The sequence below is a fragment of the Bufo bufo genome, chromosome 8 (assembly GCF_905171765.1).
Source record: "Bufo bufo chromosome 8, aBufBuf1.1, whole genome shotgun sequence".
Classification (NCBI taxonomy): domain Eukaryota; kingdom Metazoa; phylum Chordata; class Amphibia; order Anura; family Bufonidae; genus Bufo; species Bufo bufo.
Genome location: NC_053396.1, coordinates 197,247,472 through 197,275,366, shown reverse-complemented (window position 1 = coordinate 197,275,366; position 27,895 = coordinate 197,247,472). Strand labels below are relative to the sequence as shown.

At 44.1% G+C, this 27,895-nt stretch overlaps 1 protein-coding gene across 1 annotated transcript; it reads left to right on the top strand.

Annotated features, from left to right (window-relative positions):
• Positions 1–320: 320 nt before the first annotated feature.
• LOC120977818 lies at positions 321–22,375 on the top strand. The gene is made up of 5 exons (XM_040405942.1): positions 321–399; positions 8,085–8,405; positions 11,013–11,129; positions 14,787–14,809; positions 21,947–22,375. Exons 1-5 carry the CDS (start codon positions 342–344, stop codon positions 22,085–22,087), a joined length of 660 nt encoding a protein of 219 aa, XP_040261876.1. The 5' UTR covers positions 321–341; the 3' UTR covers positions 22,088–22,375.
• The last annotated feature ends 5,520 nt before the right edge of the window (positions 22,376–27,895 follow it).

Below are 27,895 nucleotides of genomic sequence, written 5' to 3'. Positions count from 1 at the left end.
CACATACCATATGTCATTTATAATACTGGAGTCCTCTTATATGATAGATGGGCCTTAGGGCCACTTAGGCACCAGGTCCCAATGCAAATATCACCTAAGCAACCCTATAGCTATGCTCCTTGCTGCAGGTTTAGTGTCCTGATGAACTCGAGGACTTGAAAATGACCCCCATTCTCTGACCCTGTATAAAGCTTACAGCAGCCACTCGTCAGTTCACACCTGCATTAACGAGAATCCACCCACTAGGCATGGGCTGTAGCTAGCCACACTTTCCAGGAAGTCGAAAAAGAATTCAAAACCATGAGACGCATTTCTCGGACTTGGTCTTTATCTTACGAGTAATGAAGTCTTTGCTTCTAACGATGATCATCCTGCATCTTCTGTTTTCCCGGGCTACAGGTAAGGACTGAGGCCGAGGGGCTGGTAAGACAGATCTCATTACATGTTTCAGGGAAACATAGAAGAATTATGGCAGAAGAAGACCACGTGGTCCATCTATGCTCACCTTAAATAATTGCCTTTTTATTATTTTCTTAGGACAGACATGTTTACATTCACTTACTGTTGATTTTCCAACCACATCTGTTGAAAGATTCCTCAGGATCTACTACTCATTCAGTAAATTAATATTTTCTCACATGGCCTCAGATTCCCACCTATTCTCGTGTTCAGCAATGGAAGGTGTCATCAGTAAATTGCCTATTGTGTATCAAGGGTATGATGTTAACCCCTTCATGACCCTGCCATTTTTCACCTTAAGGACCAGGCCATTTTTTGCAAATCTGACATGTGTCACTTTATGTGATAATAACTTTAAAACGCTTTTACTTATCAAAGCCATTCTGAGATTGTTTTCTCGTCACATATTGTACTTCATGACAGCGGTAAATTTGAGTCAAAATATTTCATTTTTATTCATAAAAAAATACCAAATTTACAAATAATTTGGAAAAATTCACAATTTTCAAAATTTCAATTTCTCTGCTTTTAAAACAGATAGTGATACATCCTAAAATAGTTATTACTTTACATTTCCCATATTTCTACTTCACGTTTGGATCATTTTGTAAATGACATTTTCTATTTTTGGGACGTTAGAAGGCTTAGAAGTTTAGAAGGAATTCTTGAAATTTTTCAGAAAATTTCCAAAACCCACTTTTTGAGGACCAGTTCAGGTCTACAGGGAGTGCAGAGTTATTAGGCAAGTTGTATTTTTGAGTATTAATTTTATTATTGAACAACAACCATGTTCTCAATGAACCCAAAAAACTCATTAATATCAAAGCTGAATATTTTTGGAAGTAGTTTTTAGTTTGTTTTTAGTTTTAGCTATTTTAGGGGGATATCTGTGTGTGCAGGTGACTATTACTGTGCATAATTATTAGGCAACTTAACAAAAAACAAATATATACCCATTTCAATTATTTATTTTTACCAGTGAAACCAATATAACATCTCAACATTCACAAATATACATTTCTGACATTCAAAAACAAAACAAAAACAAATCAGTGACCAATATAGCCACCTTTCTTTGCAAGGACACTCAAAAGCCTGCCATCCATGGATTCTGTCAGTGTTTTGATCTGTTCACCATCAACATTGCGTGCAGCAGCAACCACAGCCTCCCAGACACTGTTCAGAGAGGTGTACTGTTTTCCCTCCTTGTAAATCTCACATTTGATGATGGACCACAGGTTCTCAATGGGGTTCAGATCAGGTGAACAAGGAGGCCATGTCATTAGATTTTCTTCTTTTATACCCTTTCTTGCCAGCCATGCTGTGGAGTACTTGGACACGTGTGATGGAGCATTGTCCTGCATGAAAATCATGTTTTTCTTGAAGGATGCAGACTTCTTCCTGTACCACTGCTTGAAGAAGGTGTCTTCCAGAAACTGGCAGTAGGACTGGGAGTTGAGCTTGACTCCATCCTCAACCCGAAAAGGCCCCACAAGCTCATCTTTGATGATACCAGCCCAAACCAGTACTCCACCTCCACCTTGCTGGCGTCTGAGTCGGACTGGAGCTCTCTGCCCTTTACCAATCCAGCCACGGGCCCATCCATCTGGCCCATCAAGACTCACTCTCATTTTTATCAGTCCATAAAACCTTAGAAAAATCAGTCTTGAGATATTTCTTGGCCCAGTCTTGACGTTTCAGCTTGTGTGTCTTGTTCAGTGGTGGTCGTCTTTCAGCCTTTCTTACCTTGGCCATGTATCTGAGTATTGCACACCTTGTGCTTTTGGGCACTCCAGTGATGTTGCAGCTCTGAAATATGGCCAAACTGGTGGCAAGTGGCATCTTGGCAGCTGCACGCTTGACTTTTCTCAGTTCATGGGCAGTTATTTTGCGCCTTGGTTTTTCCACACGCTTCTTGCGACCCTGTTGACTATTTTGAATGAAACGCTTGATTGTTCGATGATCACGCTTCAGAAGCTTTGCAATTTTAAGAGTGCTGCATCCCTCTGCAAGATATCTCACTATTTTTGACTTTTCTGAGCCTGTCAAGTCCTTCTTTTGACCCATTTTGCCAAAGGAAAGGAAGTTGCCTAATAATTATGCACACCTGATATAGGGTGTTGATGTCATTAGACCACACCCCTTCTCATTACAGAGATGCACATCACCTAATATGCTTAATTGGTAGTAGGCTTTCGAGCCTATACAGCTTGGAGTAAGACAACATGCATAAAGAGGATGATGTGGTCAAAATACTCATTTGCCTAATAATTCTGTACAGGGTGTAAAGTCACTTTGTGAGGCTTACATAATAGAAACCACCCAAAAATGGCCCATTTTAGGTTACTTTCACACTCGTGTTTTGTGCGGATCCATCATGGTGGCCGTCTCCAAAGTGGAAAGGAGACTAAACTGATGCATTCTGAGCGGATCCTTTTCCATTCAGAATGCATTAGAATGCAAACTGATCCGTTTTGGACAGCTTGTGAGAGCCCTGAACGGATCTCACCAACGGAAAGCCAAAACGCGAGTGTAAAAGTAGACTTAGAAACTACACCCCTCAAGATATTCAAAACGGATTTTACAAACTTTCTTAAACCTTTAGGTGTTCCACAAGAATTAAAGGAAAATGTAGATGAAATTTCAGAACTTCACTCTTTTTGGCAGATTTTCCATTTTAATCAATTTTTTCCAGTAACAAAACAAGGGTTAACAGCCAAACAAAACTCAATATGTATTGCCCTGATTCTGTAGTTTACAGAAACACCCCATATGTGGTCATAAACTGCTGTAGGGGCACATGGCAGGGAGCAGAAGAAAAGGAACGCCATATGGTTTTTGGAGGGCAGATTTCACTGGGATAATTTTGAGTTCCCATGTCACATTTGAAGACCCCCTGATGCAACCCTAGAGTAGAAACTCCCAAAAAATTTACCCCATTTTGGAAAATACACCCCTTAATTGTAAGACTCTCCTTTTCTGCGATCCACGTGGGGCTCGGCCTGCGGGGGACCCCGTTGGAGTAGCAGGACAGGTCACGCATGTGCCTGGGGAGTCTTCGGTTCCAACTCCTTTTTACGGGCATACGCGGTAGTGCATCCACATGGTCGCCAAAGGGGAAGACCGCCGGGGTCTCGGAGGCAGATTGACCGGACTGGTGGCGACCAGGATTAGGATCATTATTTGACCTATGAAGAATAAACACATGGCACTTTGTGAATGGCTAGTAGTTACTTAAAAGGTGATCTCCCTGGCTGGTCAGTGCCCACTGTTGTTTTGACAACCCGGGTGTATGTTGCAGTTCATATTCTCCCAGACTTACCTGTGCATGACCTCTGCCTTCCTCGATTTATCTCTAGAGACTGCCTCTGGATACCTCATTTTTGCTGAACAGTTTGTCTCGTGTATGACCTTGGATCGGAACCTGGAAATCCTGACCTCTCATCCCTAGGTACCACGTTACACGAAATAATACTGCGCATAAGAACTTTGGCCTGGTCACTGGCTGTCCCCTTGGTGTTTCCCTGCACAGGTTATTATTCGGGTTGGTTACCTGTATATGCTTACTGGTTTGGACTGTACTGCCGTTTATTTAATAAATCCTCTCTGTCTGGTTGCTGGGGTTCTGCACCATTACATCAAGGTATTCAAAACTGATATTACAAACTTTGGTAACTCTTTAGGTGTTCCACAAAAATAAAGGAAAATGTAGATGAAATTTCAGAATTTCACTTTTTTGGCGGATTTTTTATTTTAATCCATTTTTTCCCGCTAACAAATCTAGGGTTAACAGACAAAAAACAATATTTATTACCCTGATTCTGTAGTTTACAGAAATACCCCATATATGGTCGTAAACTGCTGTACGGGCACACGGCAGGGTGTAGAAGGAAAGGAACGCCATATGTTTTTTGGAGGGCAGATTTCACTGGGATAATTTTAAATTGCCATGTCACATTTTAAGTAGAAACTCCAAAAAAATTACCCCATTTTGGAAACTACGGGATAAGGTGGCAGTTTTGTTGGTACTATTTTAGGGTACATATGATTTTTGGTTGCTCTATATTACACTTTTTGTGAGGCAAGGTAACGTTTTTATTTTTTGTTATTTATAATGTTCATCCGACAGGTTAGATCATGTGGTATTTTTATAGAGCAGGTTGTTAAGGACAATACCAAATATGGCTCCTTTTTTTGGTTGTTTGTTAAAGTTTTACATAATAAAGCATTTAAAAAAAAAAAAAGGTTTTTGTGTCTCCATATTCTGAAAGCCCTATTTTTTTTTTTTTTTTTTGGGGCGACTGTCTTATGTAGGGGCTCATTTTTTTCGGTATGAGGTGATGGTTTTATTGATACTATTTTAGGGTGCATATGACCTTTTATCTTTTTGTGGTGTAAGGTGACAAAAAAATAGCTTTTTTGACACAGTTTTTATTTTATTTTTGTTACGGTGTTCATCTGAGGGGTTAGGTCATGTGATATTTTTATACAGCAGGTTCTTAGGCCTCTTTCACACTTGCGTTGTCCGGATCCGGCGTGTACTCCACTTGCCGGAATTACACTCCGGATCCGGAAAAACGCAAGTGTACTGAAAGCATTTGAAGACGGAACCGTCTTCCAAATGCGTTCAGTGTTACTATGGCAGCCAGGACGCTATTAAAGTCCTGGTTGCCATAGTAGGAGCGGGGGAGCAGTATACTTACAGTCCGTGCGGCTCCCCGGGTGCTCCAGAATGACGTCAGAGCGCCCCATGCGCATGGATGACGTGATCCATGTGATCACATGATCCATGCGCTTGGGGCGCCCTGACGTCACTCTGGAGCGCCCGGGGAGCCGCACGGACGGTAAGTATACTGCTCCCCCGCTCCCTGCTACACTTTACCATGGCTGCCAGGACTTTAGCATCCCGGCAGCCATGGTAACCACTCTGAAAAAGCTAAATGTCGGCTCCGGCAATGCGCCGAAACGACGTTTAGCTTAAGGCCGGATCCGGATCAATGCCTTTCAATGGGCATTAATTCCGGATCCGTCCTTGCAGCAAGTGTTCCGGATTTTTGGCCGGAGCAAAAAGCGCAGCATGCTGCGGTATTTTCTCCGGCCAAAAAACGTTCCGTTCCGGAACTGAAGACATCCTGATGCATCCTGAACGGATTTCTCTCCATTCAGAATGCATTAGGATAATCCTGATCAGGATTCTTCCGGCATAGAGCCCCGAAGACGGAACTCTATGCTGGAAGACAAGAACGCAGGTGTGAAAGAGCCCTTACAGATGTGGTGAACCTAATATATATACTTATATTTATTTTAGTTTTACACAATAATATCATTTTTGAAACAAAAAAAATCATGTTTTAGTGTCTCCATAGTCTGAGAGCCATCGTTTTTTTTTATTTTTTTGGGCGATTGTCTTAGGTAGGGTATCATTTTTGCAGGATGAGATGACGGTTTGATTGGAACTATTTGGGGTACATATGACTTTTTGATCGCATGCTATTACACTTTCTGTGATGTAAGGTGACAAAAAATTGCTTTTTTTTACGGTGTTCATCTGAGGGGTTAGGTCATGTGGTATTGTTATAGAGCAGGTTGTTACGGACGCGGCAATACCTAAAACAGATCCGGCATTTATTCTTTTCACCTTTTTTTTCGGTTTGCGCATGTGCAGACCGGAAGGACGGATCCGGCTTTCCGGTATTTTGAATGCCGGATCCGGCATTTAGGTAAGTCTTCAGTTTTTTAGACCGAAATAAAGGTGAAAAAAATAAATGCCGGATCTGTTTTTCCGGATGACACCGAAAAGACGGATCCGGCATTTCAATGCATTTTTCTGACTGATCAGGCATTTTTAACACTGATCAGGTTCCTGATCAATCTTGCAAATATCAGTTGGCATACGTTTTGCCAGATCCGGCAGGCAGTTCCGGCGACGGAACTGCTTGTCGGATCACGCTGCCGCAAGTGTTAAAGTAGCCTTATCAGGGTCCTGATCAGTCTGAAAAATGCCTGATCAGTTAGAAAAATGCATTGCAACACCGGATCCGTTTTTCCAGTGTCATCCAGCAAAACGGATCCGGTATTTTTTTTCTCCACCTTTTTAAAGGTCTGCGCATCCGTCAATGCGGCAATTTGAATGCCGGATCCGGCACTAATACATTCCTATGGAAAAAAATGCCGGATCCGGCATTCAGGCAAGTGTTCAGTCTTTTTGACCGGAGATAAAACCGCAGCATGCTGTGGTATTATCTCCGTCCTGAAAATTTAAAAAGACTGAACTGAAGACATCCTGATGCATCTTGAATGGATTGCTTTCTATTCAGAATGCATTAGGATAAAACTGATCAGTTCTTTTCCGGTATAGAGCCCCTAGGACAGAACTCTATGCCGAAAAAGAAAAACGCTAGTGTGAAAGTACCCTAAGTCAATGGGTGTCGGAGCAGTTTTTTTCGTGTCCGAAAAAAAACTGGATCCGGCACCATTGACTTACATGGTTTTTGGTGCCGGATCCAGCTTCTTCAGTTTCCCATGCCGAACAAAAAAAAACACTGCTTGCAGCGGTTTTGTGTCCAGCACGGGAACGGAATGCATTCTGGTGCACTACGTTCCGCTTTGTTCAGTTTTGACCCCCATTGACAATAAATGGGGACAAAACTGAAGCGTTGTGCTGCGGTTTTGATCTCAAAACCGGACAGCATAACACAGATGTGAAAGTAGCCTTTTTCTGTTGGGAAGACAGACAACTTAGGCCTCTTTCACACGGGTTTTCTGTCTAGATCTATGCATGTACTGAACGCATAGCATCCGGACTGTATGCTGACCCATTCATATCATTGTGCACATTGCTTATCACTGACCATCTCTGAATTTAGGAAAAATTACAGCATGTTCTGTATTGAGCTTTTTTTCCCAGCCCAGGCCCGATAGAAATGAATGGGGCGTGTGTGAGAAACGGATCGCATCCGGAGGCAGTACGTTTTTCACTGACGGTTGCTGGAAGATGTAGATTGTTATTTGCAGACAAAACCCATTCAAGTTTCATGCAAAACCATTTGTTTTTGCCTGAACAGGCCCTGACTCATCCCGTATGGTTTGTGTGAATTAAACCTTAGGGGACATCAATGTGCAAGTATGTGAATGGTCAGTACAGGGATCTTTCTAATGACCATGACAGGAGGACATGTTCTTCGTCTAGAGGATAGATGGTTACACCATAGGATTCCATACTTTAAGAGCTGTGAGACTATGGAGCTCTCTGCCAGACCAGATTGTGATGGTTGGTTCATAGTATAAGTTCAGGAAGGGGCCTGGATGCCTTTCTTAAAAAATAATAATATCATCATAGGTACTAGATTTCTAGAGATGGGACGTTGATCCAGGGATTTATTCAATTTGGAGCCAGGAAGGAATTTTTCCTCTAATATGGGGTAATTAGTATCCAACTCATAGAGACTTTTCCCTTCCTCTGGATCAACACAATAGAATGACATGTTACACTAGATGGACCTGTGTCTTTTTTTTTTTTCCACCTTACTTTGTGACCATGTAATTATATCTCCAGGGCATGAAGAGTTGACCAACATTTTATAAACTAAGAACATATTTATTTTTACTTTTTGTCATTTAAGCAGGTGGGAAAATTCTGAATATGGAGAAGTACCCCGACTACATCGTCACTCAATCTGGGGACAACGTGAACATCAACTGCACCATGAAGTTTCCCGGAACTCCATACACTGTGCACTGGACCTTAGACTGTGATGGTTCAACCCTTCTCAAGGATCACCCGTTGTACAATGGCAGAGTGAATTTCAGTTCGTTAAGATATGAAATTACCATTCAAAACGTGACAGAGCAAGATTCGAGAATGTATTGCTGCCATGTGGAGACGGCTGACGGTAAAATACAAGCTGGAAGAGGGATAAGGTTGCAAGTGACAAATAAGTTAAAAGGTGAGTCCCCAACCTACCTTTAACAGGGCCCCCTTCCTTTCATGTCCATGATTTTCGTCTCATCTTGTTAGCATATGTTCTTTTAGGCCCCCTAAAACTCCAGGGTCTGGGTGCAAATGTTCTTTCTGAACTCTCGATGTCTGGACCCTTGATAGCCATTTTAGAAGCTATGATGAGTTATCATTACTTAGCCTGTCATGGATCTGCAAATATAAAATGTTTTTTTTATTTTTTATTATGTCTTCTTTCCGTAACAGTGATTTTGATATATGGGATGTATGGTGGCTGGAGGCGGGGTAGAAGTTGGGATGTGCTGTGCATGTTCATACAAGGTTCATACAAGACTTTTGAGAGGGGGGCCTTAAATTTTGCTGATTTCTGCTGTAACTGGGGCTGACATATTAGCCCCAGTTATAGGGGGAATGCAGCCCCCGGACAGGTTGCACAGCAGTACACTATGCTGTACAGTCTCACTGCAGAGCTGTTCTGGGTCTGATAAGACCTAGCAGCTTACACAGCACCTGAGCCTCAGTGATCACATGACCTCTGGGACCGAAAGCAGGAAGTGGCATACATGCTTCTTGATCACTTCACACAGCGCTAGTTCAGCTCTGTGTATAATGATAGGGAAGGCAGGAACAGTGAAAAACCACCTTCGCCTTCTCTATGGGGAGCAGGCTTTAACAGCTGCACGATTAACGTGCTGACCGTCCAGACATTTAGGGTGCGGCAACACGACGACACTGATCATGCAAAACTTTGCAGCCATAGATCGCAGGGGCATTGCAGTGTAGTGGTGATGAATAGGGTTGCAGTGCAACTCGCATGTATTCTGCGCCCCCGACATGTGAATTGCAAAACATGCAACACTGCTGGATTTTTTTGCAATTCAAGGGTCACAGACTCGGCACACCTGCAAATCATGATGAAACCCCATTCATTGCTTTGGGATCACTGCTACACTACGATGCCCCTGCGATCCATGGCCGCCACTAGTGTCGCCGTGTAGCCGCGCTCTTGTCTTCTATAAGTGGTCGGTAACTGGTTAACAGCGTGAAAATAACATTACATGAGGTGTACTTACTCAGGGGTGCACTTAGCCTTTCTGCTGCCTGAAGCGAAAATTGAAACGGCACCCCCCCCCCCCCCCTAAACCTAACCTCTCTCCTCCTAACACTACACTCAGCACTACAGAAGATACAAGGTAATACAGCACCACATGCCTCTCACATCTAGTGATGTCTCCTCTAATGTAGATGTTCTCTTTCCTCATCTTCTCCATTCACTCCAGACCGTCATGATGATTTCTCTCTGCAGAGTTTGACGAACATCTTAGTTTACTACTTTTCCATCATCCTCCCACCTTCTGAATACCCCATCCTGCCAACCCCAATATTGTGCCAGCTGTGCTCCCCAATACTTTACTGCAGAAACAGCCTACCAGAAAATACTAGTACCACGCAGATAGTGCCCCCCTCAATAATTATTGACATGCAGTGCCCCAAAACATAACTGCAGCTAGAAAATTGTGTCCCTGGCATGTCCCCCAAAAATTATTGTGCTAGGTTGATACTGTGGCAGGGTGCCCCCCACAATAATAGTGCTCCCTAAAGTCCCACCAATGGAAATAATTCTCTGCCAGAGTGCACTTAGTAGTAATAGTGCCCCCTAGAGTATTAATGTCCCCACTGTGCCCCAGAAGTAATAATGCTCCCACAGTGCCCATACTAGTAATTATGTTCCCCATAGTCCCCCGGTAGTAGTAAAGCCCACCACAATGCCCCCCCAGTAGTAATAATTCTCCTTATAATGTGTGACAGTAAAAAAATGTCCCCTTATTATGTGTGCCAGTATAAAAAATGCCACTGTTGCGTGCCAGTACCAAAAATACCTCCTGTTAGTGCCCCAGCTGGGCTAATGTCCCCATAGTGCCCCCCATAATGTGTGCCAGTATAAAATACCCCCATATAGTGCCCCCAGTAGATGTTCCCATAGTGCTCCTCTCCTCCCTCTCCCCAATATGTGTGCCAGTATAAAATACTCCTATATAGTACCCCCAGTAGATGCCCCCATAGTGCTCCTCTCACCTTCCCCATATTGACCAAACAGCATGGTGCCAAAATTAAAAAATAAACTCTAATACCTGCCAGCGATGCGGTGCAGGCCTCTTCTGGCCTGTGTCCTGCCGTGTACGCTGCCTGGCTCAGGCGGCACATTGACGATGATGTCATCATGCCACCTGCGCCGGCCTCTTATAGGCTACATTACGCACTAGGTCTGAAGTCTATCAGAGGGAATGGGAAGGGAGACATCTCTACCATGCCCCGCTGTAACATTCAGCTGTATCGCCGTCCTGAGGACGGTGATACAATTGAATATAGAGAGATGAGTGCTTCCACAATGAAACGCTCATTTCCCTCGGCCTGACGCTGCTCTCCACTTATCTCCAGGGTTGCACCGCCTGAGGTGATCGCCTCACCTCACCTCATTAGCGGTGCAGCCCTGTACTTACTTTCAAGTGACTATACTAAATTAAACTTTGACATATACTTTATTACAGCCTAAAACAGTTCTGAACATGTATCTAATTTGTACTTGAATTTTTTGATTTCTTAGGTCATCAGGGAACAGGACATGAAAAGTATATTCTCTACACCGTCATAGGGGCAGTAGCATTTGTTATAATAATCCTGATTGCTGTGGTTATTAAGTGTCGCCCTCGAGGTATGTATAAATGTATGTAAATCTTTCGATGAGGAAGTGAATGTTAGTGCACAGGATATTCAGACAGCAAAATGTATAGAATGCCCAACAATGGAGAAGAGATATGGATCGCACATCCACATGTTGTGCATTGATCTATTGCTTCTCACCATAATTTGTAAACATCTCTATTGAGGTACTTAGTGTACGTTTTGATCAAAATGCATAGGCCCATTCACCACATCAAGGTGACCTCTATTGAGTGGGTCCCTACTCTAATTTGGAGCATGACACATGGTGACCATCGCCGCCGTAACACAACACCTGCAGGCAACAAGGTCCAGATACCCAACATATACCGCTGCTGTCAGGTTAAGCCACTTCGGCACTGGGCCCCACCATCCAACAGGTACAGTTGTCATGCAGCACTGCACAGTGTGAACAGATCATTTATCTCTGAAAGGTCCACAGAGAGAAAGCCATAATGACTTTATAGTACTCAAGGGAAAGGGAGGAAGTAGAAGGTCCACAATATGCATGGCCGAGCACTGGAGTCAGTCAGTAAGGTATTTGCTGTTTACGGCTGATAGAGACTTTACTGCAGTGAGAGGGACATTGCTAATACATCCTTCACACTGTGACATGTTCGTGGCCAGCCATATCTTAATCACATACCCTTCAGCTAGGAATTACAGCCACTATTACAAGAATAATATTGCCAGCCTTAGATTCTGCAGAGAGAGAATTGAGGAGATAGCGGAAAGAAGTACTACAACCCCCCATTTGGCCTATACCTAAACATTGCTATCTGGGAAGAGTTGCACTGTCAATTGTTTGGAACTGTGTTTTGATGTTGTTGGATGTATTATAACTCCCATTCTGGGTTTTAGTAAAGAGAGATATTTATCTTCTACAACTGGCTTGGTTACTGGCTCCATCATCATACGCCGGCCACTGCACTCTATATCTCCTGCCTTGCGTCTCATCTCTGCAGAGTTTTATTATTATTAGTTATTATTATATATAATGTCCCCCTCTGTATAATATATAATGGCCCCTCTGTATAATATATAATGGCCCCTCTGTATAATATATAATGGCCCCTCTGTATAATATATAATGGCCCCCTTGTATAATTATTATATATTATGGCCCCACAGTATAACTATAAATTATAGTTATACAGTGGGGCCATCATATATAATAATTATACAAGGGGGCTATTATATATTATACAGAGGGGCCATTATATATAATAATTATACAGAGGGCCCATTATCAATAGCCTCTCTGTATAATTATAATATATAATGGCCCCTCTGTATAATATATGATGGCCCCCTTGTATAATTATTATATATTCACCTCTCTTCATCACCTCTTGTAGTCTTTGCTTGGGCGTCCCGGCGCAGGCAGTCTCGAACACATCACCGTGACCTCCTGCGCCGCGTCATCGCTTCATCTCGCGAGACCCGGCGCAGGAGGTCACGGTGATAAAATCGCGATCTCCTGCGCCGCTCTACTGCTTCTTAAAGCTTCAGGCCAGGCGGAACGGAGGGGATGGGAGCCATAGGCTTCTATCACCCTCATTATACTGCCTTCTGCCTGGCCCCCCCTACAATTTGGCGCCCGGGGCAACGCCCCCCCCCCCCCTGGCCCCCCCACTCTACGCCCCTGCAAACAGCCAAATGCAGTAAGTTTGCTGTCAGGAACTCTGGGCAATTACATGGAGTTTAAATGGCCATAGTTGCCCTGTGTAATATTAGGAACGATTGCTTGAAAGGGGTTGTCTCACCTCAGCAAATGGAATTTATCATGTAGAGAAAGCTAATACAAGGCACTTGCTAATGTATTGTGATTGTCCATATTGCCTCCTTTGCTGGTTTGATTCATTTTCCACTGCATTATACACTGCGAATTGTCAGGGGTTATGACCACGGCTGCAGCACAGATATGACGTGGCCGTGATGGGAGCTGCTGCGCATGCGTAACTATGCGCTCTCCCATGCTCCCGGCCACAAGAGAGGCCAGCACATTTTCCTATGATTTGAAGGGTGGTCGTAACTCCTGGAAATTAGCAGTGTATAATGAGATGAAAAAATGAAATCAAGCCAGCAAAGGAGGCAATATGGACAATCACAATACATTAGTAAGCGCCTTGTATTAACTTTCTCTACATGATAAATGCCATTTGCTAAAGTGAGAGAGCCCCTTTAATAGCGACATATCTTATACTGTACATGCAACCATTTGATTCTATACATAAAATGCATAGTATCAAGGATATCCGACTTAAAGAGGGGGGCATGTTGCTTGCATAGAGAGTTGTTTATCTGCCATAGACTTGCACAGAGGGCTAGTGCGGCCTCCGCGCCATAATCTTCTTCCAGCCTGATAATAGGGGTGGGAGTCCGAGAGCTTTAATGGATCACCTATTCTATGGGTAAATGGAAAAACATCTACAAATGAGATCTTCATCTTTGAACATTATTTTACAATTACTATGGTTGCCCCTGGAAACTGTCAGCATACATGTTGACAGACAGTCCCGCTACCTGCTTCTCTGATCTACAGCTTCGTGCTGCATTGCATTCTGGGAGAGCTAGTTTTTCAACATCAGATTATTGATCAATGCCTTGTCTACATGCAGCAAGCCGAGGAGAGGGGAGAAGAGAGGATAGGAGCGATATTAGCAAGAATGGTGGTCATAGGTATTACTCACTCTGACACTCCCCTGGGCCATGAACTGATGGGAAGAGCGCAGTGTGTCAGTGCAGGCAATACTAACACCAGGTTAATACAGAGCGGTTCTTTACAGAAGAATCAAGTTCAGGTACGTTAGTCATAGTTAGTCATAGTTCTCAGCATGCACTAACAAGCAGTTTTTACACAAATGCAGTTTTCCACAGCCCTCACAGGTTACACGACTGCAGTAATAATTAACAGGCTAAGATGTTTCTTTAAAGCAGTTTTCCTCAGACTGCACTTTTCCTAGCTGACTTAGGCACAAGCATCCAGATGAAGGGGTGTAACACTTCTCTTTGACTTTGCAACCACGGGGTGGCCCCAACGTAAGACTAAGTTCTGCACCCTTTTCTCTGGTTACTGTACTCACAATAAATGGTTCCAGAATGTCCTCAGCAGGATGTGGATCTTTACCAACTTCCACATGTTCTTGTAAAGTATGTCCAGGCATCGTAAGACTTAAATCTCCTGAGCAACTTCACTGTGTAGCCTGCAAGCTTCTTTTAGACAAGTTATCTCCACAGAGCTTCTTCGTGCATCTCCTCCTGACACTGATATGCTCTCAGATATATATTTTGCCCTTTTCTCCACTTTCTTCTACATGTTTACTGTTGTCTGGCTGGTTTGATCCCAGGGTGTTGTCTCTCTGCATCTGATCACTTCACTGTCTAGACACAGAATGACTTCTAACCACTCCCTATGGCGAGGGTAGCGCAGCCCTCCTTAGAAACTGGTTGCTATGGCTTGTTACCCATTAACAGGAAAATGCATAAACATCTTAAAGCACATCTAGAACCTCTTTAGCAGTGTACCTTTGCCTTGCAGTGGGATGTTGCATACAGACTGCACTACGCTAAATGTACTGTACATTGTTAAACTACTAATACTGTTGAATGATGCACTATATAATGAATGCTCTTATTCATTTCACAGGTTTATCAAGAACTGAAGATCAGGTGGGTGTATATTTAAATTAATGAATCACAGTGAGAATGTAATAAAACGAGTGATGGCAGGGCTGCCATCAGAAATTTTGGGGCCCCTTACACAGCTCAAGGCCTGGGCCCCCCAACCCCTTCCCCTAGGCGAAAGCTAATTTTGCCGCCCCCCTTGACTCAGCTCATTGACCACACCATTTAACCCGCCCCTTTTTGTCGGCCACCTATTTAATGATTGTTTCATGCAACGTTTTACTTGACCAGCTAATTTTAGATATTCTAGATATTTTTGGTGGTCATCTGTGCCATTTTGGCCTCAAAACATTACTTGGCCCCTTACACTACATTACATTATTGACAACTGTAAGTTTTTACCTTGACTGGTGGTGGCCTAGGTGTGTTTATCAGCAGGTCTGCTCCAGTCACTGTTATGGGGGGGATCTGTGGATGACACACTGTTATGGGGGGGATCTGTGGATGACACACTGTTATGGGGGGATCTGTGGATGACACACTGTTATGGGTTATCTGTGGATGACACACTGTTATGGGGGATCTGTGGATGACACACTGTTATGGGGGATCTGTGGATGACACTGTTATGGGATATCTGTGGATGACACACTGTTATGAGGGATCTGTGGATGACACACTGTTATGGGGGATCTGTGGATGACACACTGTTATGGGGGATCTGTGGATGACACACTGTTATGGGGGATCTGTGGATGACACACTGTTATGGGGGATCTGTGGATGACACACTGTTATGGGGGATCTGTGGATGACACTGTTATGGGGGATCTGTGGATAACAATGTTATGGGGGATATGTGGATGGCACTGTTATGGTTGGGGATTTGTGGATGACACACTGTTATGGGGGATCTGTGGATAACAATGTTATGGGGGATCTGTGGATGGCACTGTTATGGAGGGGGATCTGTGGATGACACATACTGTATATAGCATCTTATGCTATGTGTCATCCACAGATCCCCCTCCATAACAGTGTCATCCACAGATCCCCCCCATAAGTGTCATCCACAGACCCCCCCATAACAGTGTCATCCACGGATCCCCCTCCCTATAACAGTGCCGTCATCCATAGATCCCCCTCCATCCCCATAACAGTGCACAGATCCCCCTCCATAACAGTGTCATCCACAGATCCCCCCCATAAGTGTCATCCACAGACCCCCCCCATAACAGTGTCATCCACAGATCCCCCTCCCTATAAAAGTGCCGTCATCCATAGATCCCCCTCCCCGCCGCTCACAGTAGTATACATTTATAAACTGTAATCGGTATCCTGCAGACAGTAACTTTAACGGGACACTGTCAGGCCCAATAATCATTTTTAGCTATATATATGTAGGCATAGGTCTTCTAATGTGAATTAAAAACATATAAGTATACCCTCTGTCCACCTTATAAATACAGTAAAATCATGTTTGATAACCTGATAGAATAGCTCTCCTTTGCGCCCAAGGGGCGGCGTTTCAGCTCCACTTGTGCCCAGCCGCTCCCAACCGCCGTTTTCTAGGGCTGCCCAGCTCATCAATATTCACTTCGCTGGGCGGCTTCTGCTGTCCCCGACGCAGGCGCTTTTTCACACATATCTGCAGCAAGACATGTAGTGGCTGTGATCACAAAGCCGGCGCAGGCGCAGCTGAAGCCGCCTCAGCGATGTTTATGGGACACAGGCGCAGTATCATTGTGGCCACTGGGAGTGCCGGGCAAGGTATCCCACACTTGCCCAGAAGCTGCAAGTGAGGCCGATGCCCATAGCTTTCTATTGGGCATGCACGGGATCTTGAAGCGTCGGGGACAGCAGAAGCCGCCCAGCGAAGTGAATATTGATGAGCTGGGCGGCGCTTGAAAATGCAAAGTTAACACACTGACACAAAAACAAAAAAAATGGCTCGGGACCGGCCGGGCCCCCCCGGGGTCCGGGCCCCTTACTGGGGTATCGGCTTTACCCCCCTGATGGCGGCCCTGAGTGATGGTAATATATTTGGGGCCACTGTTCACAGAGTTACATAAGTGAATGTGGATGTGCTGTGCCGATGAATGGATTTGATTTGGGGCTACTTTGAAGGGCGATATACTGGCAGTTACCTTGCCTTCACCCTTTAACCCCTGTACAGTGAAATAGTCTCTATTGCAGGGGAACCACCAGGCCGCCACCTCATGGAGTAGTTTCTGCTCAGTAGCTGCTGACCCACTGGGGTCAAGAGACACCAGTGTGGAGCACCAAGGGATCCGACAACACCATAGTCACAGACAAATGATCTGGGCACGCAGAGTTTGTAGAATTCTGGGAAACAGTCTGTGGGTCTGAGCAGGCAGAATTTGTGCAACAGTCTGAGGGTCAGGGCAGGCAGCTCAGGATCAAAAAGAGGAACTAGCTGGTGCATAGTGATGCGGAGAAGAGTGAAGGGACAAGCAGAATTAGTACATAGGTAAATGGACAAAAATATTGTGCACCTTTGCAGGAATGTAGCTTCTGGAACCTGTTGCCTAAGCACAATCTCAATGAAGAAGGTGCTCTAAATACTCTTGGGAAGACCGCCATAGGCAGATGGAGCTGAGTGCACGCTGGCCCTTTAAGAGGTCAGAAGATGTGCACGCCCTAGGAGATGCTGCAGAAGGCAATAGACTGACAGGCCTAGCAGGAATATGAGGTGGCAACTGGACACCAATGGTCACAGAGTGCCAGACTAGGAGTTAGGGCTCTTTCACACTTGCGTTCTTTTCTTCCGGCATAGACGGATCCGTCTTCAAATGCTTTCAGTTCACTTGCGGTGTTACGGATCCGGCGGGCACCTCCGGCAAATGGAGTACACGACGGATCCGGACAACGCAAGTGTGAAAGAGCCCTTAGCTGTTTATGTGTGATCCGGTGGCTGTGTCCGTAAGGAAGAGTGAGATTCCGTTGGCCTTGGACTGCATCAACTTCATTTCTTTAAATTCTGATCTTTACTATAGCATCCAATCACAGCGCAGATTTAATTTATCAGAGTTTAAAGGGCTGTCCACTATCTTTTGGTAAGAAGAAAAACCATAACGGATCACAGGCTATTCCACAGGAACCTGCAATTTTCAAATGTAACCTGTTTGGGAAACCAGGGGTGGACTTGGAACTTAAAGAGGCCCTGAAGAAAAAAAAAAAAGTGACACCATGTTGTAGGCGGGCCCAAATTGACAGCAGGCGAGGCAACAGAAGTAGGTGGGGCAAACAATACCATAGTGCAGAACAAAACACTACTATCTGTGAGTCCACAGTCTAGTGTAAACTCTGCTATCTGTCCACAGTCTAGTGTAAACTCTGCTATCTGTCAGTCCATAGCCTAGTGTAAACTCTGCTATCTGAGTCTACAGTCTAGTGTAAACTCTGCTATCTCTCAGTCCACAGTCTAGTGTAAACTCTGCTATCTGAGTCTACAGTCTAGTGTAAACTCTGCTATCTCTCAGTCCACAGTCTAGTGTAAACTCTGCTATCTTAGTCCACAGTGTAGTGTAAACTCTGCTATCTGTCAGTCCACAGTCTAGTGTAAACTCTGCTGTCAGTCCACAGTCTAGTGTAAACACTGCTGCCGGTCAGTAGACAGTTTAGTGTAAACTCTGCTATCTGTCAGTCAACAGTCTAGTGTAAACACTGTTTGCTGTCAGTCAACAGTCTAGTGTAAACTCTGCTATCTCTCAGTCCACAGTCTAGTGTAAACTCTGCTATCTGTCAGTCCACAGTCTAGTGTAAACTCTGCTATCTGTCAGTCCACAGTCTAGTGTAAACTCTGCTATCTGTCAGTCCACAGTCTAGTGTAAACTCTGCTGTCAGTTAACAGTCTAGTGTACACTCTGCTATCTGTTAGTCCACAATCTAGTGTAAACACTGCTATCTGTCAGTCCACAATCTAGCGTAAACGCTGCTGTCTGTCAGTCCACAGTCTAGTGTAAACACTTCTGTCTGTCAGTCCAAAGTCTAGTGTAAACGCTGCTGCCTGTCAGTCCACGGTCTAGTGAAAACGCTGCCATCTCTAAATCCACAGTCTAGTTTAAAAACTGCCGTCTGTCAGTCCACAGTAAGCGCTGCCATCTGTCGGACTCAAGACTAGTGTAAACACTGCTGTCCATCAGTCCACAGTCTAGTGTAAATGCTGCTGCCTGTCAGTCCACAGTCTAGTGTAAACTGTGCTGCCTGTCATCGTAAACAGTAAACTCTGCCGTCTGTCAGTCCAAAGTCTAGCGTAAACACTGCTGCCTCTTAGTCCACAGTCTAGTAAAAACGCTGCTACAGGTCAGTCCATAGTTAATTTTAATAACTGCCACCGCTCAGTCCGCTATCTATTGTAAACGCTGCTGTCAGTCAGTCCACAATCTAGTGTAAATTCTTCTGCTGTCAGCTCACAGTCTAGTGTAAACACTGCTGCTGCCAGTCATTCCACATTCTAGTGTAAATGCTGCAGCTGTCAGTTAGTCCACATTATAGTGTAAACGCTGCTGTCAGTCCATAGTTTAGTGTAAACACTGCCACCTCCAGTAAGTACATCATCTAGTGTAAACACTGCTACCGCTAGTCAGTCCACAGTCTAGTTTAAATGCTGAGGCCACCAGTCAGTCCACAATCTAGTGTAAACACTGCTGCCTGTCAGTCCATAGTCTGGTGTAAATGCTGCAATCAATCAGTCCATAGTCTAGTGTAGCTGTCCTTTCTACTGGTTGTGGAGTCCACATTATAGTGTAAACGCTGCTGTCAGTCCATAGTTTAGTGTAAACACTGCCACCTCCAGTAAGTACATCATCTAGTGTAAACACTGCTACCGCTAGTCAGTCCACAGTCTAGTTTAAATGCTGAGGCCGCCAGTCAGTCCACAATCTAGTGTAAACACTGCTGCCTGTCAGTCCATAGTCTGGTGTAAACGCTGCAATCAATCAGTCCACAGTCTAGTGTAGCTGCCCTTTCTACTGGTTGTGGAGAAGGAAGAGATAACTCAGAAGATGTCACCTTCACCTCCTTTTCTCTTGTGGTAGCAGGTCATGCTGCCGACTCCATTCCTCATGGTTTTTAAAGGGACCCTGTCACCTGGATTTTACTTACTGAGCTAATAACATCACCACATCAGTGTCACCGCCAGTTCTGTGAGAAGGTCTGGCAGATGTTCTTCTCTACCTCTTGTATGACGTTCTTTGTTTTGGTTTCACTTCGTCATCTCCTTTCCTTCTGCCAGGTGTCACTTATTTAGACTAATCGTCTTCCTTTATATTCCCTCCCATACTGCTTCACTTTGCGGTTTATACTACTTCCTGGATAAAGTGTTCACTGCTGGAGGCTGCTTCTGCTGTTTGTACAGATAAGTCTTTTCCTTTATTGTTTTTCCTTGCTCGCTTAATTCTAGGTGACCCTGACTCCGTCCGTATTAAGTGCAGGGACCCGGTGGTCGTGTCCCCTCACTATTATAGGGTTTTCAGGTGTCACACAGTCTTAGGTACGTGGGCATGCAATCGTCTACCATTGAGACCCTTGCATGTGCATAGCAGTCAGGGAGAGCTCTTAGGGTTTTAAAGGGCTCGCCTATATGCTCCTTAATTTAGGATCAAGCCAGTCGGTCGTTTATTTATATGTTCCAGCTATCTGCAACTTCATCCGTGACAATCAGTCTCCACGATTTACACTAAAATATACTAGTATTACTGCCCTGTGTCTTTTATTTTGTCTATAAAATCGGTTTTATTAATATGCAAAGTGCCTTAATAAGGAGCCCAAGGGGACGTCCCTCCGGCAGTTGGAGCCCAGCCACTCCCATTACTTCGGAGCCCAGCACCGCCCCACTGCTAATTTATTCACTCCTCTTCGCCAATGTAATGTTTGTGCAGTGCCTGTAATCCCGTGCATGTGCCCTGGATACACATGTCAGCGCCCACATGGTGTACTGGCATCGGCTTAACAGAAGTCATTGCGCATGCGCCAGCTTCGCTCGAACCCGGAAAGGAAGAGCAGATTGGTGCGACTTGCCGGGTGGGCAGAGGGCGAAAAAGCAGGAGCGGCAAAGCTGGCGCATGCGCAATGACTTCTGTGAGGCCGATGCCAGGACACCGCGCGGGCGCTGACATGTGTATCCAGGGCGCATGCGCGGGATTACAGGCGCTGCACAAACATTACGTTGGCTAAGAGTAGTGAATAAATTAGCAGTGGGGCGGTGCTGGGCTCCGAAGTAATGGGTGCAGCTGGGTTCCAACTGCCAGAGGGACGTCCCCTTGGGCTCCTTATTGAGGTACTTTGCATATTAATAAAACCGATTTTATAGACAAAATAAAAGACACAGGGCAGTAATACTACTATATTTTAATGTAAATCGTGGAGACTGATGTGGTGATGTTATTAGCTCAGTAAGTAAAATCCAGGTGACAGTGTCCCTTTAATATCAGCAGAAGGCAGTATCACTGTGTAATACTGCCATCTAGTGGACACAATAATTATCTCTCCTATAAAACTGGTAATAATTACCACTTTCTGATAATGATGCTCTGGGCCTCTCCCCCATCCCTCCATTTCCAGAGCTGTACTAGTTGCAGGTGACCTGTTCGCTCCTATTTAGTGGCGGTCATTGTTCATTTAGGCACTGATATCTGCAGGTTCGGCACAAGCCTCAGCCTGAACCTGCATATGAATTCTGGTGGAGGCTCCTTCTTCTTCCTTAGTGGTGGAGGCCTCGGAGTGCCCTACTTTTAATTTGACCCTGCTAGACACTTATGATTTATCTCTAGGGTGAGAGGTCGGAAACTCTACCTATGGGGAAACAGTGTTCCGACCAGGGGTGCACGACCAATGAGGCCAGGTGAGGCGATCGCCTCAGGCAGCACCAGATAGGGGCAAGAGGGGGGCAGCGGAAGGGCCATGGGCGATGAGCGCTTCCATTGTGACAAAGGTGTGAAGTTAAAAAATAGTTTCATTTTTCACCTCGGGCAGCAGAAAGGCTAGGTGCACCCCTGGGTCCGACCTCATAAGACAATCTAAACTGGGCGTCACGTCCTCTTTATAGCAGCCTATGGGAACCAGAGGAACGTCTGGGCTGAGATTTGGTCCCATAACTCTTATAGCTCTCTTCATTGTAATCTATGGGAGTTCTCATTGTGTGTTGTTATAACTTTACAGGGTCTGCAGTCGCATCCTTCAGAGCTACAGTATGCCGAGATCTGCAAGAAAAGTTCTCATCAACAATCAAGACCGAGAATCAATGTGCAGGAAGTCACCTACTCCGCCGTCAAGTTTAAGAAACAAGAAACAGGACTATGAATTATATTTAGACATTTTTTAAAGGAACTCTCCGGGAAAAGATAATACACTGTGTTATGCCGAACACCGGATGAAAAAGGGAGGTGCATGACACAGGGGTAGAAGAAAAATAAGAGAATCCGTGTCATGCTCCGCCCCCTTAGTGCCTGCAATAGACAAAACACAGTGTATTAGCTTATCCTGGAATATTCCCTTTAGGTGCATGCTGTAAATTTCATCTATCTATGTGTCATGTCAAATGTTAATGTATTTCATGCACTGCATGTATTCCCAACTGTATGTGGAGAGGGTGGTGGGTATGTATGCTGCATAGCTGACATATATATCACAGAGAGGCTGCGATGTACTGCACTGTGAATGACCATTATAATAATAAACCCCACTCCTAACCACATCACTTATTACATTGCCATTGTGACTTGTCCCCAAACTTACTGGCTGTATCCAGTGACCCACGGTTTTTGGACTGAGAAAATACCGCAAATTCCGGAACACTTGCCAGAATGCTGGATCCGGCATTATTTTACATTGAACTTGTTGTGCATTTTCATAAGTGTACAATGTATCTGATGATACTATATTCAATATGGATGATCATTGCATTAACAGCATGTGATCAGTATGAATCTGAAAAAAACCAAGATGGGTTCATGGCAAGTTCAGTATGTTCAAAGTGAATATATAGAGAACATTGTACTTTTAACCTCTTAAGGACACAGGGCGTCCTGTGTATTTCCGATCACCGCAGCACAGCAGCACAGCGGGCGGTGATCGGAACAAGGTGCCTGCTCAACTCATTGAGCAGGCACCTTGGGTCAATGCGCGGGGGGGGGTCCCGTGACCCTTCCCCCGTGTCAGCGATCGCCGCAAACCGCAGGTGAATTCAGACCTGCGGTTTGCGGCTTTTACTGGAGGTTGCGGCGGTGATCGGAGAAGCCATCGGGTCCCCGTGCGGCTGTAAGCGGGACCCGATGGCATGGAAGGCAGCGCGATGCCTTCCTTAGGCATCGGCGCTGCCTTCCGGTGACGAGCCTGTGAGATCCAGCCCCCTGGATCTCACAGGCCGGAAGCTGTATGAGTAAGGCCTCATGCACACGACCGTTGTGTGCATCCGTGGCCGTTGTGCCGTTTTCCGTTTTTTTTTTCGCGGACCCATTGACTTTCAATAGGTCCCTGGAAAAATCTGAAAATGCACCGTTTTGCAGCCGCATCTGTGATCCGTGTTTGCTATCCGTCATAAAAATAGGACCTGTCCTATTTTTTTGACGGACAACGGTTCACAGACCCATTCAAGTCAATGGGTCCGTGAAAAAACACGGATGCACACAAGATTGGCATCCGCGTCCCTGATCCGTGGCCGTAGGCTACTTTCACACAGACAGATCCGCTGATCCGTCTGCATAAAAGCTTTTTCAGACAGTATATTCTAACACAGAGGCGTTCCCATAGTGATGGGGACGCTTCTAGTTAGAATATACTTTAAACTGTGTACATGACTGCCCCCTGCTGCCTGGCAGCACCCGATCTCTTACAGGGGGCTGTGATCCGCACAATTAACCCCTCAGGCGCTGCACCTGAGGGGTTAATTGTGCGTATCATAGCCCCCTGTAAGAGATCATGTGCTGCCAGGCAGGACGGGGCAGACCCCCCTCCCTCACCAGTTTTAAATTCATTGGTGGCCAGTGGGCCCCCCCTGCCTCCCCTGTAGTTAACACATTGGTGGCCAGTGCGGCCGGCCCCCCCTCCCTCCCCTGTAGTACTGTAGATTCATTGGTGGCCAGTGGGCCCCCCCTCCCTCCCCCTCCTAATTAAAATCTCCCCCCCTATCATTGGTGGCAGCGGAGAGTACCGATCGGAGTCCCAGTTTAATGTCTGGGGCTCCGATCGGTAACCATGGCAACCAGGACGCTACTGCAGTCCTGGTTACCATGGTTACTTAGCAATTTTTAGAAGCATTATACTTACCTGCAAGCTGCGATGTCTGTGACCGGCCGGGCGCTCCTCCTACTGGTAAGTGACAGGTCTGTGCTATAAGCAATGTGCCGCACAGACCTTTCACTTACCAGTAGGAGGAGTGCCCGGCTGGTCACAGACATCGCAGCTTGCAGGTAAGTATAATGCTTCTAAAAATTGCTAAGTAACCATGGCAACCATGACTGCAGTAGCGTCCTGCTGGCCACCAATGCACTGGCCACCAATGTGTTAAATACAGGGGAGGGAGGGGGGCCGCACTGGCCACCAATGTGTTAAATGCAGGGGAGGGAGGGGGGCCAGGCAGCAGGGGGCAGTCATGTACACAGTTATTTTAGTATATTCTAACCTGAAGCGTCCCCATCACCATGGGAACGCCTCTGTGTTAGAATATACTGTCGGATCTGAGTTTCACGATCTAACTTAAATCCGATGGTATATTCTAACATAGAGGCGTTCCCATGGTGATGGGGACGCTTCAAGTTAAAATATACCATCGGATTGGAGAAAACTCAGATCCGATGGTATAAAAGGGATTCCTGACTTTACATTGAAAGTCAATGGGGGACGGATCCATTTGCAATTGCACCATATTGTGTCAACGTCAAACGGATCCGTCCCCATTGACTTGCATTGTAATTCAGGACAGATCCGTTTGGCTCCGCACGGCCAGGCAGACACCAAAACGACTTTTTTTTCATGTATGTGGATCCTCCAAAAATCAAGGAAGACCCACGGACGGACAGTCACGGATCACGGACCTACGGACCCCGTTTTTGCGGACCTTAAAAAAAAACGGTTGTGTGCATGATGCCTAATACACACAGTATTACTCATACAGCCAATGCATTCCAATACAGAAGTATTGGAATGCATTGTAAAGGGGATCAGACCCCAAAAGTTGAAGTCCCAAAGTGGGACAAAAAATAAAGTGAAAAAAAAGTTGAAAAAATAATTTCCCCCCCCCCAAAAATTAAAAGTTTTAAGTAAAAAAACAAACAAACTTCATTTCCCCCAAATAAAGTAAAAAAAAAATTGGCAAAAAAAAAAAAATATATATATACATATTAGGTATCGCCGCGTCCGTATAGACCGGCTCTATAAACATATCACATGACCTAACCCCTCAGATGAACACCGTAAAAAATAAAAACTGTGCTAAATAAAATAAAAATTTGTCACCTTACATCACAAAAAGTACAACAGTAAGTGATCAAAAAAGGCATATGCCCACCAAAATAGTACCAATCTAACTGTCACCTCATCCTGCAAAAAAAAGAGCCCCTACTTAAGACAATCGCCCAAAAAAAAAAAAAAACTATGGCTAAGAATATGGAGACACTAAAACATCATTTTTTTGGTTTTAAAAAAGCTGTTATTGTGTAAAACTTAAGTAAATTAAAAAAAAGTATACATTTTAGGTATCGCCGCATCCGTAATAACCTGCTCTATAAAAATATCACATGAAGTATCCCCTCAGGTGAACACCGTAAAAAAAAAAAAAAAAAAAACATTTTTTGTCACCTTACATCACAAAAAGTGTAATAGCAAGCGATCAAAAAGTCATATGCACCCCAAAATAGTGCCAATAAAACCGTCATCTCATCCCTCAAAAATCATACCCTACCCAAGATAATCGCCTAAAAACTGAAAAAACTATGGCTCTCTATGTAAACACTTAAACATGATTTTTTTTGTTTCAAAAATGAAATCATTGTGTAAAACTTACATAAATAAAAAAATTGTATACATATTAGGTATCGCCGCGTCCGTGACAACCTGCTCTATAAAAATACCACATGATCTAACCTGTCAGATGAATGTTGTAAATAACAAAAAAAAGGTGCCAAAACAGCTATTTCTTGTTACCTTGCCTCACAAAAAGTGTAATATAGAGCAACCAAATATCATATGTACCCTAAATTAGTACCAAAAAAACTGCCACTCTATCCCGTAGTTTCTAAAATGGGGTAACTTTTTTGGAGTTTCTATTCTAGGGGTGCATCAGGGGGGCTTCAAATGGGACATGGTGTCAAAAAAACAGTCCAGCAAAATCTGCCTTCCAAAAACCGTATGGCATTCCTTTCCTTCTGCGTCCTGCTGTGTGCCCGTACAGCAGTTTTACGACCACATATGGGATGTTTCTGTAAACTACAGAATCAGGGACATAAATGCTGAGTTTTGTTTGGCTGTTAACCCTTGCTTTGTAACTGGAAATAAAAATATTTAAATGGGAAATCTGCCAAAAAAGTGAAATTTTGAAATTGTATCTCTATTTTCCATTAATTCTTGTGGAACACTTAAAGGGTTAACAAAGTTTTGTAAAATCAGTTTTGAATACCTTGAGGGGTGTAGTTTCTAGAATGGGGTCATTTTTGGGTGGTTTCTATTATGTAAGCCTCACAAAGTGACTTCAGACCTGAACTGGTCCTTAAAAAGTGGGTTTTTGAAAATTTCTGAAAAATTTCAAGATTTGCTTCTAAACTTCTAAGCCTTGTAACATCTCCAAAAAATAAAATATAATTCCCAAAATGATCCAAACATGAAGTAGACATATGGGTAATGTAAAGTAATAACTATTTTTGTAGGTTTTACTATGTATTATAGAAGTAGAGAAATTGAAATAAAAAATTTGCTAATTTTAAAAAAAATGTGGTAATTCTTTTTTTTTTTATAAATAAAAATTATTTTTTTTACTCCATTTTACCAGTGTCATGAAGTACAATATGTGACAAAAAAAAACTATCTCAGAATGGCCTGGATAAGTCAAAGCGTTTTAAAGTTATCACCACATAAAGTGACACTGGTCAGATTTGCAAAAAATGTCCTGGTCCTTAAGGTGAAAATGAGCCCGGTCCCTAAGGGGTTAATTATTGCTTAGAGACATGGCTTTATCTATAGGGAGTATACTGGTTTCTCTAGACATGTCTGTCTGAGGAACAATGGGTGGTTCATGGCTGAAAAACACATCTGGTGTGGAATAAATATCTATTCATATATATATATATATATACACAGTACAGACCAAAAGTTTGGACACATCTTCTCATTCAAAGAGTTTTCTTTATTTTCATGACTATGAAGGCATCAAAACTATGAATTAACACATGTGGAATTATATACATAACAAACAAGTGTGAAACAACTGAAAATATGTCATATTCTAGGTTCTTCAAAGGCTAACCTTTTGCTTTGATTACTGCTTTGCACACTCTTGGCATTCTCTTGATGAGCTTCAAGAGGTAGTCCCCTGAAATGGTCTTCCAACAGTCTTGAAGTAGTTCCCAGAGATGCTTAGCACTTGTTGGCCCTTTTGTCTTCTCTCTGCGGTCCAGCTCACCCCAAACCATCTCGATTGGGTTCAGGTCCGGTGACTGTGGAGGCCAGGTCATCTGGCGCAGCACCCCATCACTCTCCTTCATGGTCAAATAGCCCTTACTTTCAAAGTTTTCCCAATTTTTCGGCTGACTGACTTTCATTTCTTAAAGTAATGATGGCCACTCGTTTTTCTTTACTTAGCTGCTTTTTTCTTGCCATAATACAAATTCTAACAGTCTATTCAGTAGGACTATCAGCTGTGTATCCACCTGACTTCTCCTCAACGGAAATGATGGTCCCAACCCCATTTATAAGGCAAGAAATCCCACTTATTAAACCTGACAGGGCACACCTGTGAAGTGAAAACCATTTCGGGGACTACCTCTTGAAGCTCATCAAGAGAATGCCAAGAGTGTGCAAAGCAGTAATCAAAGCAAAAGGTGGCTACTTTGAAGAACCTAGAATATTACATATTTTCAGTTGTTTCACACTTGTTTGTTATGTATATAATTCCACATA

Excerpts from the sequence above, each read along its gene's own strand:
- LOC120977818 (XM_040405942.1), top strand. The coding sequence starts at position 342 with ATGAAGTCTTTGCTTCTAACGATGATCATCCTGCATCTTCTGTTTTCC. Across the intron at positions 400-8,084 it reads TCTGTTTTCCCGGGCTACAG|GTGGGAAAATTCTGAATATG; the intron begins GTAAGGACTGAG and ends TCATTTAAGCAG. Across the intron at positions 11,130-14,786 it reads TATTAAGTGTCGCCCTCGAG|GTTTATCAAGAACTGAAGAT; the intron begins GTATGTATAAAT and ends TTCATTTCACAG.